We start from the raw sequence: 20,847 nt of genomic DNA, 5'->3' as shown, positions 1-20,847 counted from the left end.
TTCGGGGGGAAACACAAACACAAACAAATACTCCTTCTACTGATTTGGGGTGGGCCCTACTATTTTTATACGTGGCGGACTCTCAGAGACGGAGACGTGGTTGCATGAAATATGCATGCGGTTTTTGGTGTCGTTAATCGTTATTCAAACATTTTTCCTTTTATTTGGGACTTACGCCATCCGCAATACGGTCTCTTATCTGTCTCTTAACCGGCTCATCTTTTAACTATTCATGGGCCCCACTGTACTTTTCACTCCTTCCCTTAACTAAGAGACAGAACCTGCAACCCTTCATCTCTTATCCGTCTCTTAATCATCTCATCCCTTAACTATTCATTCAATTTCATTTTTTATTTTTATTTCCAAAAATTCAATTAATAAAAACATACTTCATTAAATAAAATAAAAATTACAACTTAAAATCCTAAAAAAACATAATTAAATTTGTGGCAAAATAAATAAAAAAGACATAACTTAAAATACAATTTTATAGAAATTATAAAAACTACTCCGCCGGCGAATCATCCCCCGGAGGCGGTGGAGGCGGAATACCAAGTTGTCCCGCCAGATACACAATGCCGGCATGATGGGCTTGAAATTGGGCAGGCATCATGTGGGAAGTGTCCGCCATCGTGGCAGTGAAGTACATGAACATTAAGGAGGAGGGCGACCCTTGGGAGCCTGCCTGGCTTGATTCGCCTCAGCCCCTTCACCGCCTTGGTCCCTTGCGGCCGACGGCGCCCACTGGAGGACCTCCCTGTATCGTCCGTCGTACCCTCAACCTCCTGCGAGGCAACCTCTTGTGTGGTGCTTCCTGAACCGCCCCCACTAGACGAGTATTGGTCACCCGCCGTGTGCTTCGTGCGCTTTGAGGTCGAGCTCGTGCTGGACTGGACACCGCCGGCCCACCTTGCCTCGTCTTTGACGACCTCCCAAACATCGACATGTTTGAATTCTTTGCCGGTGTTGTCGAAATAGACTCGCAAAGCCGATCTCAGAATGTCGGCTCCCGTGGCTCCGCTTTGGTAATGAGCCGCTTCAGTCTTGTAGATACCGCATAATTTTTTGAGCCATCTGTCGACTCGGTCAAAGTGAGCGCGGAGCATCTTCAATGTGCGGCGGCGGGACCCCTTCGGCTTAATCTCGTTGTAAGCCTCAGTGACCTTTTCCCAGAAGCACTTCCGGGTTTGTTGATTCCCGACGATGGGATCGTACGAGACGCTGATCTAGACGGTGTACACAACCATCGTGTCCTTGCGGCTGTACGGATGCCGGCCTACATCCTCTCCTCCTCGGCAGCCTCCGCCTCTCCTCCCTCCCGTCCTTTGCGCGCGAATGCCCTGGAGCTTCCACCGCCTCGTCCTCCTTCCGGAATGGGTTCATCTGGAAAATCCTCCCTAATTTGGGATAATCCCTGCGAATACCGCGGGGCGAAGGGACGAGCGTATGCATCCACATCAAAATGGGGTGGTTGGTACCCCGCCGGCGTCGACGAGCCTTGGGTGCCCGGCGTCGCCGAACCGGAACCCGAACCACCCAATACATTGTACATGCACCCCCAGTCGCCAAACGCGTTGATGTCAAACCCGCCAGAGCCACCACCGCCAGAGTTTCCATCGCCGAACATTTTGTGATGAAAATCGGAGAGGTTAGATGAAAATTAGAGAGGAAATGGAGATGATTTGGGAAGAATAGATGTGTGTTTGTGTGTGTAATGAGGATGAAATATGAGTATTTATAGAGTAAAAAAAAGGTCGGAAACGGTAATATTACCGTTTGATTTTTTATTTTTATATTTTATTAAATTCGATTTTTGTAAAATTGCGTCAGCGTGACGAAGCCCACTCGCGGGCCGGCGAGTGGGCGTCACGCGTGGCGCCAGCGCGTGCCACGTCGCGCGGGCGCCTGGCGAGACGGCTTGCCATCCGTCTCGGTGGGACGGGCGTCTCGGCGGGATGGTGACGAGACGGGACGCTGCAACGCGTCCCGCGTCCGTCTCGTCTCGGAGGGACGAGATAAGAGACACCCGCGAGATGCGTTGCGGGTGCTCTTAACCAACTCCCACTTTTAATGTAATAGAATTTCAATTTAATTTATTAGACACATAATAAATCTCAGCAACTATTTCTTCTTAATTGTGAGAGTGAAACGGACTTAACCAACTCCCACTTTTAAATAATCCCATTTCAATTTAATTTATTAGACACATAATAAATCTCGGCAACTATTTCTTCTTAATTGTGAGAGTGAAACTGCCGTGTCTTAGGAAATACTCCATCTTTTCTAGTCTTATTTTAGGATTTTTATTTTCCCATTAATATATATTTATTTTTTTATTATTTTAGATAAATGGACCAAATATTCTACTCAGAGTTATTATTAAATTAATACTATATATAAAAGTATGATATGTATTGCACAAACTTTTCCCTCTTACTATTCTTAATGAAGTGAAATAAAAAAAACTGGCATAGATCAACTATGAGACAATTAATAGGGACTAGAAGAGGTAATACAAATCATGAGATTTAAACCTACACTTTTTTTAGGATTATTATATCACTATATTCCATACTAGGACTATTTTGATTTTTGAACGAAATATGTGAAATGTGTTACTATTTGGAATAAGACACGGGAAATATGTAAGAAGTTGAAATAGCAAAGATAAAAAGGGGTACAGGGTTACAGAAAGAAAACTTTATTTTTCTATGAAATTACATAATTGTTTCTTTTTAAAAATATTTATGTGGTATGGTTTTTAAAATATAATTAGCGAGTGATTCACAGCTCCAACGTAGATCACCCGTGTAAGACTTTAAGTCATATTATTCATGCACAATATAAGTTGTAAACGAAAAATATTTGATGCTTCTGTGTTATTAACGTTATTTGGTTACATTCAATCACGTTTTGTCCTTTTCAGTGTAGTTAATTGCGCCTAAAAATGCAATTAATTTAGAGTCCAAATATAAATATTCTCATATTATTATAAAAATATACTCCTTACTATTTTAGCCCACCGGCTTACGTGATTTTCAAATATCTTTCTTCTAGCAATCAATATTAGTCTAGTTAAATTATATTTATGTTGCTTTTCTGCATATACTTAATTTCGAGTATTCGATCAAATCTATATTGCAATATTTGCATTTTAGTCGAAATTTATGTGACAATCATCATTTCCACTAGGCTAGCCTGTAATTGCTGAATCCTTTTTTAAGTATTGAAGAAGCATTCCTTTTACCTTATATTCTTAATTGTACTCTTCCTCTTAGATTTTTTAGGGGCAACAACTTTTACCTTTTACGTAGATGCAAAAATAAAATACAATAATCTTAGTAGGTTTAGTGTCTCCTAAAATATAGAAACATATGTCACATCTTTACTCGAAAAGAAAGCAAGCAATTCAACTTTGACGGCATGCGTGCAAAATTGCAATGAGTAGCTTTCTTGCAATATATATTTAACTAAACAAACCAAAATCAAAAGCAATCTTCGTGTATTATATAAATCCCTTGGCCAAAGCACTTGATGAAGCATATCCAAGATGGCCTCTTCCTATACTTGCACTCTCTTCATCCTCAACTTCATACTTCTCTCACTCTCAACCATTTCCTCATTCGAGGACGACTTCGTCGAAACCCTAGTTGCGACGCGGACGGAGAAAACTACTCACCTTCACTTCTACTTCCAGGACCGGCCAGGCGGGAGGAATCCGACCGCCGTGCAAATCATCGCTCGCAAAGGGTTGGGGTTCGGAACAACATACATGATCGACGATGCACTCACCCGAAGCGCGGATCGCGGCTCAGAGATCATCGGCCGGGCGCAGGGGATGTACTCGGTGGCGACTCGGAATGATCTGGGTCTGTTGATGGTGGTGAGCTTCTGTTTCACGCAAGGGAAGTACAATGGGAGCAGTTTGAGCATGCTCGGGCGGAACCACGTGATGGACAACGTGAGAGAGATGCCGATCGTAGGCGGGAGCGGGCTGTTTAGGTTTGCAAGAGGGTATGCTTTGGCACATACCGTGTGGTTTGATGTTAAGACAGGAGATGCTACTGTCCAATACAATGTCTCTGTCAATCACTTTTGAAAGGATCTGCTTATGCTAATGTTGGGTTGTTTTCTTTAGCTTTTTTATGATATTGAAATGAAATGAGGAGAATAAATTTTCTTGCTTTATTACCACTAATAAAATCAAAGTTCCACGATTGTGTAAAATAAATATATTCTATTGAAAAATCTATACCTAATAAGCTTGGGATTACATTAATGGCATATAAATCTAAGAGAACAGAACTGACATGAACAGAAGTATTACAAAAACCTGGCAAGCGACAGCGGCGTCTAGTTCTCCTTCGACTTTCCTTTGGCATCCCTGTCTAGTGGAACACACGACGCCCAGAAGATGGGAACGAGCGTGCATGCTGCCTGCACCAACAGAGCTTCTGGCAGGCCCGAGAAATCATCTCCATTTACCCTGAAATAGGAGGCGAGGGCGACGCCTAGGTAGCCGCTCACTATGAAGGCAAGCGCGATGGCTGACATGACAAACGCCATTATGGAGCCCTCACAGCCCGGAGGGCAAAGCTGCGCCATCAGAACGCTGAAGGGTAGAATCTTGAAGAAGTAGAGGACATCGAGCAAGCTGGAGAATATGATAACGTATAAAGAATCTGGAAGACCAAGGTTCTGATAGAACCCCTTCACGAAAAGATAATCCGACAACATGAAAAAGACCATGGTCCCCTGAACAGCAATGATCAGTTTCCTAGATGAAACTGACTTGAGGTAGTGATTGTAAACAACACCCCATAGAAGCATTGCGGCTTGACCCACCACCTTTGATATCCCAAGCAATGACGACTCAATCTTCAAATGTTGAGTTTGGTAGAAGAACATGGTGCCTGTTAGGGCTGGGATCACAGCATAGGAAAAAGAAAACCAGATTATTGCATACAAGAGGTCCGGCTTCTTGAGCGCAGCAGAGAGTTCGGATAATTGCTTCCTAAAACCTAGGGATGAACTCTTTGGTAAGGCTAGACTGCTCTCTCGAATTAGTGCGGTTATTAAGAATTGAATCGAAAGGAGAATGCCATAGATTAAAAACATCATCCGTGGGGCAAATCGATCAATAACAATTCCACCTACAAGATTTCCCAGAACTCCACCTATCGATGAGGCCATCCAGACAAACGACTGCAGGCCGCCACCAGATGAAGAGGATTTGGTATTTTTGGAAGTAGTGGGTTGTTTCGCAGTCTCTGCAACCATGGCATCGTTTGCAACCTCAACTATAGAAGCACCCAAATTCCCGAGAAGGAGATAAAATGTAATCGACATGAAGGAGATGCCTGATGTTGCAAAGATTGCAATTGCCATCCATGAGATTGCCTGTAGGAAAGCTGCAAAATATTCATCACTCTGTCAGAAAAAACAATAATCCATGTCGTAAATTGAGTGTCAAAATAAATCAAGGGTATCCGCACTCCCCAACACCTCATCCTAGGAAAAAGAGAAGAGGGAAACAAATTTTGAGTAAAGGCACGTAACTCCTAGTCTTCTATCAGTTCCAATTTTCTCAAAAGGTTGTCATTCTCCCACAACATTCTAGTCGTGACATTCGACAGCATATCATTGAACTAAGAAATATTGAATCATAGCAGGCATTAGGTTATTCAAACAGCCATGAACAAACAAACAAACAACATGACCATAGAGTATCCTTGGACCAAGATACCAAACATAAAATTTCATCAAATTCACACTAGTATGCTGAATAAAATATAGGCTTGCCTCAATTGGCATATTGTGCAGCATAAGTGACTGCACCAAACCAACAAACTACATTCCTGCTACATGAATGAAGAAAAAGAGGTTGAACATAATCTCAAAAATTGAACTCTCACATAACACGTCATTGACGATTCAATTCAATAGTAGTAGTATCAGCCTTCTCACAATTCACACTAAGTGAAAATATCCTGCTTACTTACTAGAAGATGTATAAATGTAATTGAGTGATGTAGGTAATTTGTATTGAAAAAAATGAATTGGGGGAATAAATTTGGATACCTCCAAAGGCTATGTAGGGGATACGGTGCTCGGCGAAGACGTAGACGCAATCGGAGAGAATGCCGTACAAGGGTTTAGCAACCATAGGCAAATTGGCGGAATTCTGAAGGATCTGAAGAGTGGCGGGAGCGACTCTCATCCCATCCTTGAGGAAGAAATTCACCCCCATCCATGGGAAACACCTCAAACCCTGCACGAAATACCCAATCCCTAGCAGAAATTTCCTCTTTCTGTCAATCTCCGACACCATCCCCATTGCCACACGCGCCAGAAATCGTTCAAGGAAAACGGTGGGTGCTCCGCGAGAGAGAAATCCGGAAAAGTGTGGAGATGTAAAAGGAATCAGCAGTTTAGGGGCTGTTCATTGAGGATCGGTAGTGATGGTGATTGTGAGCAGCATCGGAAATGGAATATCCCGGGTGGTGTTTAGGGAGTAGAATGATTAATGGGGAAGCAACCGAGGGAGGGAAGTTTCTGGTGAATAGGAACGTGGCGATCTTACCATGTGTGTGATGAAAAGGTTACAAAACCAAAGGAAGAAAAGAAAAGAAAAGAAAAGAAGAGGTTATCGAGAATCAAATTTGGGCCGATTGATAAGAGAAATTTAAGGAGTGGCTTAATTTAATTTCGCAAGTTTTGGATTTTTGTGTTTCAATTATCTTTTTCTTGTTGTTGTGTTCAACTATTTTTTCTTTTGTGTTGATAACTCATTTTAGTTGAATTAAAATAAATTAACAGTATAGAATTGGACAACATAATATTTCATCCGTTTTCTAAAAATAGAATTTTTTTTCTTTTTAATCTGTTTTCTCAAAACAAAAAATTTCTATTTTAAAATATTGCCCCACAATTTATAATCACTAGTTTTACTATCTTTTTTCTCTCCATCCTTCTTATTTATCAATTTTTTTCTTCCTCTTTTATTAATTTTACATTAAAATTTATGCAAGTTCCAAAATTTTTATTTTTAAAAATGGAGGAAATAGTAATAAAATTAAAATACAACAAATTGATCGGTGGTACATGTCGAGTTGACAAAATGATCGATTCATTAAATGCATAATTAATTTGATCGAATGCCTTAATCAATGTAATATTGGAAACTAGCCACTTTCGGCCAAGGACCATAAGACAATGAGATATGTAACATAACTAATTTTAATCAGTCTTTTTCCATGCCAAATGTAATGAAAATTTTAAACGACATTTATTCTCTCAACACCTTTCATTCACAAAAATTTAGCAACTTATTGAGTAAGATTTTGTGAATGATTCAAGTTGCGTTGATCCATTTTTAGTTGTACATGCCAAGAAAGTAGTGGATTATTTGTCATAAAAAGAGGACATTAGTTGGGACACTACCCTCAAACGACAAAAACTTTAATAACCAACACTTTAAAGTCATATGGTCCCTGTCAAACAATTAGGTAGCAAAAGGACAAACAACCTTAAAAAAAGGAATCAGATTGCGGATCCAGGACCCAAAAATGGCAGGGGCGGAACTTATATTTAAATATTAAATATTTAATTTAATATTATTTTTAATAATAAAATAAATAAATATTATATTAATATTTAAGTAGCACTAGCTTCATTAATAAAATATAAATATGCTTAGCTTGCAAATATGTATTATTCATTTTAAAATAAAAAAATATATAAATATAAACATGCTTTAGCTTGCAAATATGTCTTATTCATTTTAAAATATAAAATTATTGTAAATATATGTACATTTTAAATCACTGTAAATATTATATACAAAAGTGATATAAGTAGAGCACTAAATATTTATATTTCAAAAATATTTAAAATGTTTATTTTGTTACATAGAGAATAATTAAGATGCATGGATCAAATTATAAGTACTATAGGATAAAAAAGACTTTAACACAAGATTAAAAATGATTTTAACTAAAGAATAAATATAACAACATAATATATGCAACTTAGTAAAAGTTTAGATTACATAAAGTATTTAAAGGTATTATTTTGATAATAAGAAGAAATATGAATGGATAAAATAAAAAATGAAAAAAATATGTTTTTGTTGAGGATTGAACCCTAGACATCTTAGTTAAAAATCCAACAACAAAATCATTGAACTACTACATTTTATATGACATTTATTGAAAACAAAAATATTTCTACACTCTACGGAGGGGGCGGATATGCTATTTTCGGCTTGATTCAATGAAAAATTTAGACTCTCCGGACGATCGGGTAGGGGTGACCGCCCCCACCTGCCCCCTGGATCCGCCACTGGATTCCACAAACCAAGCATACAACTATAAACTCTAAGGGCACCCGCAACGCGTTACGCGTGTGTCCCGCGTTCTGTCACGGGGTGACGAGACGGCGGCGCGACGCATTGCAGCGCCCCATCTCGTCCTCAGCCCGTCGCCATCCCGTCCCAAGTGCCATCCCTGCGGGACGCGTAACTCGACGTCTCGCCACGAGCCACACTTTAAAGTAATATGGTCTCTATCAAACAATTAGGTAGCAAAAGGACAAACAACCTTAAAAACAGAATCAGATTCCACAAACCAAGCATACAACCATAAACCCTAAGGGCACCCGCAACGCGTTACGCGGGTGTCCCGCGTTCCGTCACGGAGTGACGAGATGGCGGCGCGACGCGTTGCAGCGCACCGTCTCGTCCCCTGCCCGTCGCCATCCCGTCCCGAGTGCCATCCCTGCGAGACGCGTAACGCGACGTCTCGCCACACGCCGAGGCGACGTGGCGAGCTCCCAGGCCATGAGTGACTCCCACTCGCTGGCCCGCGAGTGGGATTCGTCACACTGATGCAATAATTCATTTTTTTTTAAATTCAAATTAAAATATAAAAAAAATGTAAAATCCAAACGGTAATGTTACCGTTTTATAGCCGTTTTTCAAATTATTTTTATTTTTTTATTTTTTACTCTATAAATACCCCTATTTCATACTCATTTCAAACACAAACACATATCTATTCCTCTCAAATCCTCTCTATTTCACTTCAATTTTCATCTCAAACCAACTCTGTTTTTCTTCTCCCAAATTTAATCAAACTAATGGATCCTTTTGAGCAAATGCGTCAAATAATGGAACAATCACTTGAAGAAGATCGACGTCGGGAGGCGGAGGAAGCCGCGCCGCCCCAACGATGCTCCCGGACGTACATCCATCGTAACCGGGAGGAAGCCGCCGCAAGGTTAGTACGCGACTACTTCTGCGATAACCCGGTTTGGGGAGATACCTACTTTCGTCGCCGTTTCCGCATAGGGAAACCGTTATTTCTCCACATCGCGAATACTTTGGCAGCTCGGGAAGAGTTCTTCCAGGAAGGGTTCGATGCGATCGGTCGTCCCAGCCACACGACGCTGCAGAAATGTACTGCAGCCACACGACATGTTCGACGAATACCTCCACATTGGAGACAGCACTGGGCGAATGTGCTTGCTCCAATTCTGCAAAGGCGTCCGGGCGGCCTTCACCGAAGAATTTCTCTGGAATCCAAGCACGACAGATTGCCAGTTCCTGCTCGACCTGCACGAACAAGTGCACGGGTTCCCCGGGATGCTTGACAGCATCGATTGCATGCACTGGCAATGGAAGAATTGCCCGACGGCGTGGATGGGGTCCTACACGAGCGGCCACAAAGGCACCCACCCAACTGTTATACTCGAGGCCGTTCCCGACTACCGCCTATGGATCTGGCACGCGTACTTCGGGGTCCCCGGGTCGAACAACGACGTAAACATGTTCAACCAATCCGACCTCTTCACCGAAGTTTTGGGTGGTAAAGCGCCGGCCATCAACTTCGTCGCCAACAACCGTCTTTACAAAATGGGGTACTATCTCACCGACGACATCTACCCGAAATGGCCAACCTTCGTGAAGACGTGCAGCAGGTCTGTGAACCCAAAGCAGGTCTTTAGCACAGAAGCAGGAGGCTGCTCGCAAAGATGTGGAGAGTGCGTTCGGGGTTCTCCAAGCGCGCTTCAACATCATCAAAGCCCCGGCTCGTTCGTGGTTCATGGAGAGCATGGTCGACATCATGTATACATGCATAATCTTGCACAACATGATTGTCCAAGACGAAGGACCCGAGGCGGGAAATTGGTTCTACCCCGAATCCCCCGGAAGCTCAACCGCAAGTAGTCCGCCGCGAAGTGGAGCGCATCCGTCTATACAAGAACGATTGTATATTCGGGCAAGGACACGCGACTCTAGCGCCCACGCCCAACTCCAAGAGGATCTAATTGAGCAAAAGAAATTAAATTATGTAGTTTTAATTTTTTTAGGATTTTTATTTATGTTTTTTTTTACAAATTTTATGTTGTAATGGTATTTTATTTTTAATGAAGTGTGTTTTTTATTAATTGAATTTGTTGGAAAAAAAAATAAAAAAAATGAAATTGAATGAATAGTAATTTAAGGGACGTTTAAGAGACGGTTAAGGGACGGAGCGTTGCAGGTTTCGTCCCTTAGTTAAGGGATGAAGTAAAAAAGTACAGTGTGGCCCACAAATAGTATTTTAAGGGACGATATAGTGACAGCGTTGTGGATGACCTAATTAGTAGGAGTATCCAGTAATGATCAATACAATATTCTAACTAAAGATTCACAAAGCCTAACTGTATATTTAAAGGGTACGTTTGTTTGGCATGTTAGGGGTAGATAGTCTCCCTTATCTACCCTAATTTCCTTGTTTGTTTGGCATGATAGCACTATCACAAGGCCCGAAAAAATGACGGCGGCCCGTCTCGGCCCGATGGACTATCAACAAAATGGAGATTAGCCTATACCACAAAAATGATGGGATAGTATACTGTTTCGTCAAGAGAGTCAATGTTACCCCCCTCTCTCTCTCTAACTACACATCTCTCGTCACCCTCTTTCACCCTCAATTTCTCTCTCTTCTGCAACAATTCTCTTCCTCCTCCCGCCTTCCACATCCACGTTCCCCCCTACCTCTCCTCGACGCAGCTTCCACATCCTCTCCCGCCTTCCGGCAAAGCTATTGCTGCCGGAGGATTCCTGCTCTTCCAAGTCTTCGTCGTCTCCGGCGCCCCTCCTAACACGTCACATATTTGTGGAAGCTAGGCTGCAATAGGTCATCGCTCCCTACGATCTCCGATAATTGGATCCTGCTTCGCCTTCCTCGCATTGATTTGCTCCGTCGTCGACAGATTCGACGCCGTGCTGGAGTTTGCTCTGCGTTTGCTAATTTCTGCGGTGGCGCTACCTGCACCACAACGATTGAATTTGTTTACATCAAAATGTGCTCTGTTTTAATTCGATTTGATAGATGATTGGGGATTTTTCGAATTGAATAATGGAAATGGAGAAATTAGAGACCTGTGAGATGATGTTGGTGTCGATCTTGGAAAGAGGATTTAAGATCCATAAAACAAATTAAATACGAGGGAGGGGGAGGAGGGAGTGGAGGAGGAGCGCGACGGCGAGGAGGAGGAAGGCGGAGAGGAGGAAGGCGGATTGGAGGGACGTGAAGAGGTGGACGGCGGTGCGGCCTTTGACGAGGGGATCGGCGTCGGAGGAAGCGAGGAGGTGGTGGACGATTGCGAGTAGGAGGCAGAGGATGGTGAGGTGGAGCTGGAGGTGCCGCCAGCGATGGTGATCAAGCTAATTGATCGGACAACAATGGCGGATTTGGTCATCAACTATTGGAATCGCGTCACTAACCCTCTTTCAAGTCTCACTAATTTTGTCAATTGAGATCACCTATGCTAATTTGTGTTAAATTAATGATTTGTTTTATGATTTAAGTAATAAAATATTATTAATTAAGCTAATTTAGTCACAAAGTATATTTATAATATTCCAACACAAAATGAACATAATATTTGTAATAAGGATATTTTGGTCATTTTACTTTCTAACCATTTATAGTTTTTGAAGACTAACATATCAACCAAACAACGTCATAAAAACACTATCTTTATCACTATCTTACTTTCGGCCCGAAAATACTATCTAGTGATAACTATCTTAATATTTCTAACATGCCAACCAAACAACGTCATAAAAACACTATCTTTATCACTATCTTAATATCCTTAGTATTTTAAGGGACGATATAGTGACAGCGTTGTGGATGACCTAATTAGTAGGAGTATCCAGTAATGATCAATACAATATTCTAACTAAAGATTCACAAAGCCTAACTGTATATTTAAAATGTATACAAGTTCTTGCCTAAACACAATAAACAACTAACATCTACTCAGTCAGTAGTACCTGTGTCTGAGATTTATACCATTTAACTGCAATAGTTTGGCAATCCTTCACGCCGTCGACCAACTTTGCTGTACGAAGAAAGAGACCTGAAAATTTGGCTACGCTAAACACTGTATATGAGTGATTAGTGCTTGAGGCCAAAGGTCTCGGGTTCGATTCCACCATAATATCAAATTGTTCTTGGTCATAAGCATCAACCAACTCTGGGTCTTGGAGTTCTGAGATTTTCCCATCCTTCAGAATGTCTTTTGCCTGAATTGAAACAGTTTAAGTACAGCCACATCAGTCGTGCTTGTCCTTTCTCGATTAACTAGAAACTAAGGAATCATTCTGGAGATGCCAATCTATAAAGGAATGGGTGATATCGGAAAACATTCCAAAATCATTTCGACTAAGAGAAAAGTCGATCACATCCAGACTTCGGAAAAGAATACTTACCCACATCACCAAGCTTTGTTTGCCCTTTGGAGATCCATCATTAATCGGCTTTCTTCCCGTTAATAGCTCCAGAAGTACAACCCCAAAAGCATAGACATCAAGTTTCTCGTTTAGCTTCCCATTCATAAAATATTCCGGAGCCAAGTAGCTGCAAGATAAACATATTACTAAACTCCATCCTCTGTTGCCAAACTATGTTGAGAAAAAGCTATAAAATCTAACCCAAATGTGCCAGAAACATCTGAGGTACACATATGATGTAAACTTGAAGCCCGAGTTGCAAGGCCAAAATCCGACAGCTGCAAGGGAAACCGTAGTCAGAATTAGTAGTACACCAGAAATCAGATCAAGCCATCTGAAATTAGTGCTAGTTGAATTCTATAATACCTTTGGTTCAAAGTCATCTGAAAGAAGAATATTTGAAGACTTCACATCTCTGTGAATAACTGAACTATGTAGGTAGTCCAGCGCCTCTGCAACTCCCACGGCAACCTTGTACCTCATGTCCCAACCAAAGAAGTTTTTGGACTTCTCAGCACCTAATTCTAAGAGTAGTAATTAAGAGATACACAATTACAAGTTGATCAAATGAAGCTAGAGGATGCACACGATATACAGAAATAAACAAATACACGTAGCATGGAGATTATCTGCCAGGCTCCCTCTAGAAAGAATATTATAAACCAGTAGTAATTTGTTCTCTTCAAAACAGAAGCCAACTAAGGAAATTATGTTCTTGCGATGGGAAGACGAAATTATTTCAATTTCTGAAACAAATTGCTTCAGTATATCTTCTGATGGTTTTAGTATCTTGACAGCCAATTCCTGGCCTCCTGGTAGGCAGCCTCGATAAACACGACAACTCCCACCCTTTCCAATCAAATTTTCTGAAAAGATAGCATACATCAATAATGACACATGAGAAGAAAGAGTGAATCAGAAATTTGCAAACCAATGAAACATAACGAACCAGGTATGAAGTTATTCGTAGCTAACAAGAGCTCCTGGTAGCTAAACAGTTGGCATGTAGCTGAGTACTTCTCTGTAAGAGCATTGAGTCCTTCTGAGAAGATCTTAGATGAAAACAGATTAGAATTATTATCAACTGAGTACGGTACAATATCTCCCCTTGCTGGGTCCAAATTTGTTAGGCATTCAGATGTACTAGTCGGTTTCTGATCCGGATAAATAGCTGCATCTGATAGTCGACTCGGTAAACTCAATATCCGTCGCAACAAAGATGACTTCTTACCAGATGAAGATTCAGGTAGTATCAGTCCATGACAAAAAAAACTTGCGCAATACTGCCCATCCTGATTTAGATTCAGGCCTTTCTCGAGTTTTTACGGATAACATAGCCATTGAAACATTCTGAGTTTCATTGCTAGATGATGTTGAGAGTCTCTGGGGTGGCAGACTCAGAGGGCTTTTAGACAATTTCTTCCTCCTTGATCGAGGTCGCTTGACATCAACGGGACGCATGAAGCATTCAATTCTCTACCGAAAACAATCTTGCCATTGTTGATACGCATAACTGATACTACATTGTTTTGAAGATTCCTGGAGCAATACTTGGCAACTGAGGGCCTTGATCTAATTTTGTGATCAACTCCTGAAGTACCGACAATTAAACTCGTTGCTCCACATGATTTTGCTTCCTGGAGAATGATTTTATGAACTGGAGATCCTTTACAGACCTTGAGCTTTAAATCCACCTTCCCAAATTTGCTAATACCATCAATACAGTGGATTGAAAATATAGACGTGTTGAAACAGCATAAACACCTGTTTTAGGTTGCAGAAACCTTCATAAGAAACCAGCATGGAATCAAAAGCTTTCACCAGCGAAAGAAAATCCGATTCATCTTCTCCGCCCAAAATCAAATCGCAACAAATTAGAATATCAAGCTCGAAAATGCAATGCAATTTCGAGAGCCTCAAATTGCGACGATTAAACTAATTATACTTGGCAATTCCAGCAAAGGAAAAGAAAACTAGAATCAAACATAGTATTTCACAAAGTTAAACTAACACAAAAAAATTCCTGTGTTGAGATTTCAGAAATACAACACTAAAAGTGAAATATAGGTGCTACAAACACGTTGGATAGTGATATTGATACGAGCATATCTTCAATAATATCCACGTATCTTTATTAATTAGTTATTGATTTACCATATCTTTTCATATATTATTAGGATCTTTACTATCTTGTTCTCTAAGTCACGGTAGTCTTATATAGGAGGCATTGTATTCTTCCCATTCATTCAAGAAATATCAATTATCCTTCTATTTTATTTTCTCTTATTCTCTTTCCTTTCAAACGTGCAAAACGCACAAAACCCTAATTTTGACGCCGGATTGATGACGGGCAAAAGCTCCCGCGACGTTCAACGCAAAATCTACGAGTTTAGGAACTTCTTCCTTAACAATTGGTGCTTTCATCGTGATCTCTTCCTCCGAATCGCTGTCTACATGTCGTACAGCTACACCGGATATCAACTCCGGCAGGCGGATTACCACCCATGGCAGCCCATATCTCAACCCATGCTCCATCCGATCAGAGCGTTAGATTAACAACCATCATATCCATATCCACAGGATAGGAGACTCCACCCACAACACCATCCCTACCAAGCCCGTCAACCCACTTTCTGGGACCCGCCATGGCTGCGCCAGGAAACTGCGTATCAGTAACCATCGTCCTACGAGACAGATTTGTACTCGCCACAACCGCCCTCTTGTTGGGACCCGCCAAGGTTGTGCACGCAGCAGGGATACTCTCATCCTTATCAACCGCCTCAGCAGCCACACCACACCGCGCTCAGACAACCCACTAGCTGGGATCCACCTGCCTACTGGGAGACAATGGGACAATGCCCCTTCCACGAGGTCTCGGCATACGATCATCCGCTTAACTCAGGATGGAATCAGCCCGCGCCGCAGCAGTCGAGTACTCCACCTGCCTTAACAATTGGTGCTTTCATCGTGATCTCTTCCTCCGAATCGCTGTCTACATGTCGTACAGCTACATCGGATATCAACTCCGGCAGGCGGATTACCACCCATGGCAGCTCGTGTCTCAACCCATGCTCCATCCGATCAGAGCGTTAGATCAACAACCATCATATCCATATCCATAGGATGGGAGACTCCACCCACAACATCATCCCTACCAAGCCCGTCAACCCACTTCCTGGGACCCGCCATGGTTGCGCCAGGAAACTGCGTATCAGCAACCATCGTCCTACGAGACAGATTTGTACTCGCCACCACCGCCCTCTTGTTGGAACCCGCCAAGGTTGTGCACGCAGCAGGGACACTCTTAGCCTTATCAACCGCCTCAGCAGCCACACCACACCGCGCTCAGACAACCCACTAGCTGGGATCCACCTGCCTACTGGGAGACAATGGGACAACGCCCCTTCCATGAGGTCTCGGCATACGATCATCCGCTTAACTCAGGATGGAATCAGCCCGCGCCACAGCCACCTTGTCCAGACACCACCACTACACATCCGACTCTCGCACAGCTTCAACAATTATTGGAAGCGTGCTACAGGATGGAGTCTCGCCTTGTTGCAGCCGACCGACGCATCGACAACATGCTTCCTCCCGAGCTGCCTGAACCTGCGCAGCCCTGTTTGGGGACCTCGTTCAGCACCTTCCTCCATCAGGAAATAGCAAGGCTTCGCCGGGGCCGTCGGGTTTAGTCTCCTACGACTCATTGGCTCCGCCGCAGCAGTCGAGTACAACACCACCATCCTTTGCGCTGCTTCCCGATACCGCCCTCGAGCCGCCGTCGCCGCCAGAACTTCTTCCTATGCTCTGTCCAAGACTTCAGTTGGGGATGTTTTGGAGTGTAATAAGAAAGAGATTTTGATTCTTGACTGTGATCGAGTCGAGGACGGATTTGATGATTCTTCAGAGAAGATTCTACATTCTTCTTCTCGTTTTTGTGAAGTTGAAAAGGTTGATATTGATGGGAATTTGGAAGCATAGGAAGAAGATGAAGCTCCGCCTGATCATGGAGTTTTGACTCCCCTGAAGAATTGGCTCAAGCTACTACTTGGAAAGGACATTATGATTTTGTCTAAGCCGGATGAGGAGACCAAAAGCAACTAGAAAATTGTTCAAGAATTCGTTAACAAATGGAGCCATCTAATTTTCAACAAGAGTCCTCCCTCGGTGTATTTTTATGGGAATAATGAACGGAGATCTTCAACTATTCGATGTGCGTTTGATCCAGGAGGAGATATCTTGCCAAGTTGTTGTTTTCGACTCTCTTCGTTGTGTCGTGGTTTCCACCTTGAGGACAAGGTGGATTTCAACCGTGGGGGAGTTGATACGAGCATATCTTCAATAATATCCCCATATCTTTATTAATTAGTTAGTTATTGATTTACCATATCTTTTCATATATTATTAGGATCTTTACTTTCTTGTTCTCTAAGTCAGGGTAGTCTTATATATAGGAGGCATTGTATTCTTCCCATTCATTCAAGATATATCAATTATCCTTCTATTTTATTTTCTCTTACTCTCTTTCCTTTCAAACGTGCAAAACGCACAAAACCCTAATTTTGACGCCGGATTGATCGACGGGCAAAAGCTCCCGCGACGTTTGACGCAAAATCTACGAGTTAAGGAACTTCTTCCTTAACAGATATTGTAAAATTCTCACCGACGCTGGGATCGAGCACGTGCAGAGCAATGACACGATCGCCACTCTGCGTCCCCTTCACTAGCAACTCTTTACTCCGAGAGTCCACCTTTACTCCAACCACCACCACAACGCTAGCTTCTCCGCCACCGGATTCCAACAATTCAGAACTCTTTACCGCCATCCTCATTGTCTTGATAAACCTCTTCTTATGCATGCACAAACCGAACCGGACCGCCGGTTCATGAACCGGAACCGAAACCGACGGCGGCGGTTCAAGCGGGCCGGTTCAGGTTCAGAAATATCAAGAACCGTAATCGGCAGTTCAAAACCAACGGTTCAATAAATTTTTTTTAAAAAAAATCATTATTTATAAAATCAATTTTTATATATAAAAATCAATATTTATATATAAAAATCAATTTTCACAAATAAATAAATACAATAATTTCATAATAACCCATATTTATTTGTTGGGCCTATGATTCTAAGAAACCATTCTTTGTTGTTTCTCTTTTATAGAGACATCCTTGAATATTTTGTGTTTCACTTTCAATGTGGGACAAAATATGTTGAATTATTTTCTCTTATAAGTACATGTTTAGATCATTCATTCATCTTTTTCTAATGTGGGATACAAAACTTTCATGTGTTTTCTACTTTTCTTTTTTTTTACTACATTTTATTATTCACTAACTTTATCTTTATTTTTGTTATGATTCATTTTCTAAGACAAATTTATAGATAATAATAGAATCAAATAGAATAGTTCAATTAAATTTGAATGTTGCATGTTGCTCATAATTTCTATATTTATAGAATGTGGATGTGTTCAAATAATAATAACAATTGGATTTAAATGTGCTCACTTTTAAGAATTCTAAGAAACCATTCTTGGTTGTTTCTCTTTTATAGAGACATCCTTGAATATTTTTTGTTTCACTTTCAACGTGGGACAAAATATGTTGAAGTATTTTCTTTTATAACTACATGTTTAGATCATTCATTCATCTTTTTCCAATGTGGGATACAAATTTTTTTATTGTTTTCTACTTTTCTTTATTTTTTACTACATTTTATTATTCACTAACTTTATCTTTATTTTTGTTATGATTCTTTTTCTAAGACAAATTTATAGATAATAATAGCATCAACTAGAATAGTTTAATTAAATTTGAATGTTGCATGTTGCTAATAATTTGTATATTTATAGAATGTGGACGTGTTCAAATAATTGGATTTAATGTAACTATGTTGTTAATTTTTCTCAATATATTGATTAAAATGTGAAAAAATAACAATTAATATAATTGGTATAATAATGATAAAAATAGATAACTAAAAAATTATTTGTTTAGTGGTATAATATAGTTTATACATTAGTAGTAGACTAATAGTATGATTTTCTATAATAGTTGTTATTCTAATAGATGTAGTATAATTTATATAAATATAATTATTATTTGTGAATATATTTTTGATAGATAATAATAAACAATTATTGAGTAATATGATTTGTATATAGATAAATAATTATTCATATTATAATTATCACTAGATTAATACAATTTGTATAATAATTATTCTCTTAATGTGTATAAATTATAATGGTATTTATTAGTTAATATACACATAAACTTATAGACAAACAAATTGATAATGATAAAGAATTAAAGAATAATACTTTATGTAATTATATTTGTTGTTAAGTTATAATAATAGAAGATAGTTAAGATATAAACTAATATAAACAAAGATGATGTAGCTGTATCATGTAGTTATAAATAAAGAGTTTTAACCCACATTGAAAGAAATAACAATACATCCAAGAACATGTAGATATAAAAGAGAATAATCCAATACACTCTCTTTCAACCCAAAAGCTCAAGTCCAACATTAAGTGTAAATTGTAACTTATAAGTTGTGACTTGTGACTTGTAGTCTCATTGAAATAAACACTAAAACGAGAAGAAATGCAAAAAAAAAATTATGAACCGCCGAACCGGCCAGGAACCGGCAATTTTGAACCGCCTCGTGAACCGACGATTTTTTGAACCGGAACAGGAACCGCTGGGACCCTTGGCGGGCCGATTCCGGTTCATGGGAATTATGAACCGTGAACCGCCGGTTCATGAACCGAAACTGGCGGTTCCGACCCATGTGCATGCCTACCTCTTCTCTCTCTTGTGAAAAGTAGAGGTTTTTTTTATACTTTTACCATTTTGGAATTCTTTTCTTTTGATGATCAAATAATAAATGTGAAGAAGAAAGAGGTAATTGTGTTTTAAATTTAAAAGTAATTAAAAGATGATAATTACTCGGATTAATTACTTAATCATTACATACCTTTTCCTTACCGTCTTAGATTTGCGAATTTCTACCGTCGGAAAATGAACATTCACGCACTAAAATACGATCAATTAGTAAAGATAAATCTACGTACATTATAATACCCCTAAATTTTGATTTGTTATTAATTACTAGTACTAAATTATCCTTATTATATTTAAATACCAAATATCAAAATATATCAAAGTATCAAATCTGCAATTTCAAATATGCGAATCTAATATGAATCAATATATATTTCATAATTTCCTTAGTTTTGAGTCATTTCACCATTGGGATTTATTCCAATGAAAAAGAAATTATATGAAGGATTTATGATAATGATAAATCCCCACATGGTTTAGGTTTACTGTTTTATTTACATACTAGATATTACATGGAAAAGAAAATCTTTTCCCATAATTTCAAAAATTTAATCTTTTCTTAAAATGTTATAAAAGGTACATATGTAATATACTAAGTATTAATTAAGTTTAAATTAACTAATATTCAAAATTTAATTTTTGTATGTGAAATACCTAAAAAATCAAATTATACATATTAAATTTATGTACATTTATCATTGTCCATAATTCATATACTGGGAAATAACAGAATATAGAGTAGTGATAGAAGAGGGTATAGTTTTGTTATACTTGTATGACAAAACCAAAAATAATACTACTAGTAACAAATTGTTTGTAATCAAACTAGCAAACCTTATTTTTAATATTTATAATCGAAGTTGACTATGACATACGGAGAGTGATAAACCTACAATGAACGGTTTCAAGATTTTACATTAAAGTTTAATTTAAATTTTAAATTTTGATTAATTTAAAATAAATCACATACTAATCACTTTTCAATAATTTAGAAAAATAGTAAAATTTTATATTATACATCAACATGGGAGCGTTATTCTCCTATTCATCCCTAGATCCTTTATTCTTCTTAATATGAGCAGTTAAATCTCATTTATCAACGGTCCAGATGATCTGCATTATTACACTATAATGGTGCATTATTAGTCGGTGTGCATTATTCAACTGAAAATCTGCATTATTACACAATAATGTTGCATTGTTAG

General features: G+C 39.6%; 2 protein-coding genes and 1 pseudogene across 2 annotated transcripts; 1 reads left to right on the top strand and 2 right to left on the bottom strand.

Annotated features, from left to right (window-relative positions):
* Positions 1-3,378: 3,378 nt before the first annotated feature.
* Positions 3,379-4,188, top strand: LOC121788715 (dirigent protein 22-like). The gene has a single exon (XM_042187333.1). It carries the CDS (start codon positions 3,551-3,553, stop codon positions 4,097-4,099), a length of 549 nt encoding a protein of 182 aa, XP_042043267.1. The 5' UTR covers positions 3,379-3,550; the 3' UTR covers positions 4,100-4,188.
* On the bottom strand, positions 4,163-6,656 carry LOC121788713 (probable folate-biopterin transporter 7). The gene is made up of 2 exons (XM_042187332.1): positions 6,082-6,656; positions 4,163-5,411 (listed from the first exon to the last, which is right to left on the bottom strand). The coding sequence occupies exons 1-2, from the start codon at positions 6,335-6,337 to the stop codon at positions 4,354-4,356; spliced, it is 1,314 nt and encodes a 437-aa protein (XP_042043266.1). The 5' UTR covers positions 6,338-6,656; the 3' UTR covers positions 4,163-4,353.
* Positions 6,657-11,184: 4,528 nt separating this feature from the next.
* On the bottom strand, positions 11,185-17,619 carry LOC121788716 (annotated as a pseudogene).
* Between the last annotated feature and the right edge of the window lie 3,228 nt (positions 17,620-20,847).

Source organism: Salvia splendens, unplaced genomic scaffold (assembly GCF_004379255.2).
Source record: "Salvia splendens isolate huo1 unplaced genomic scaffold, SspV2 ctg1124, whole genome shotgun sequence".
Classification (NCBI taxonomy): domain Eukaryota; kingdom Viridiplantae; phylum Streptophyta; class Magnoliopsida; order Lamiales; family Lamiaceae; genus Salvia; species Salvia splendens.
This window is presented reverse-complemented; position numbering and strand designations above follow the sequence as displayed.

Coding starts and splice junctions, on each gene's coding strand:
- LOC121788715 (XM_042187333.1), top strand. CDS start 3,551: ATGGCCTCTTCCTATACTTGCACTCTCTTCATCCTCAACTTCATACTT.
- LOC121788713 (XM_042187332.1), bottom strand. CDS start 6,337: ATGGGGATGGTGTCGGAGATTGACAGAAAGAGGAAATTTCTGCTAGGG. Junction 5,412..6,081: donor CCCCTACATAGCCTTTGGAG/GTATCCAAATTT, acceptor AATATTTTGCAG/CTTTCCTACAGGCAATCTCA.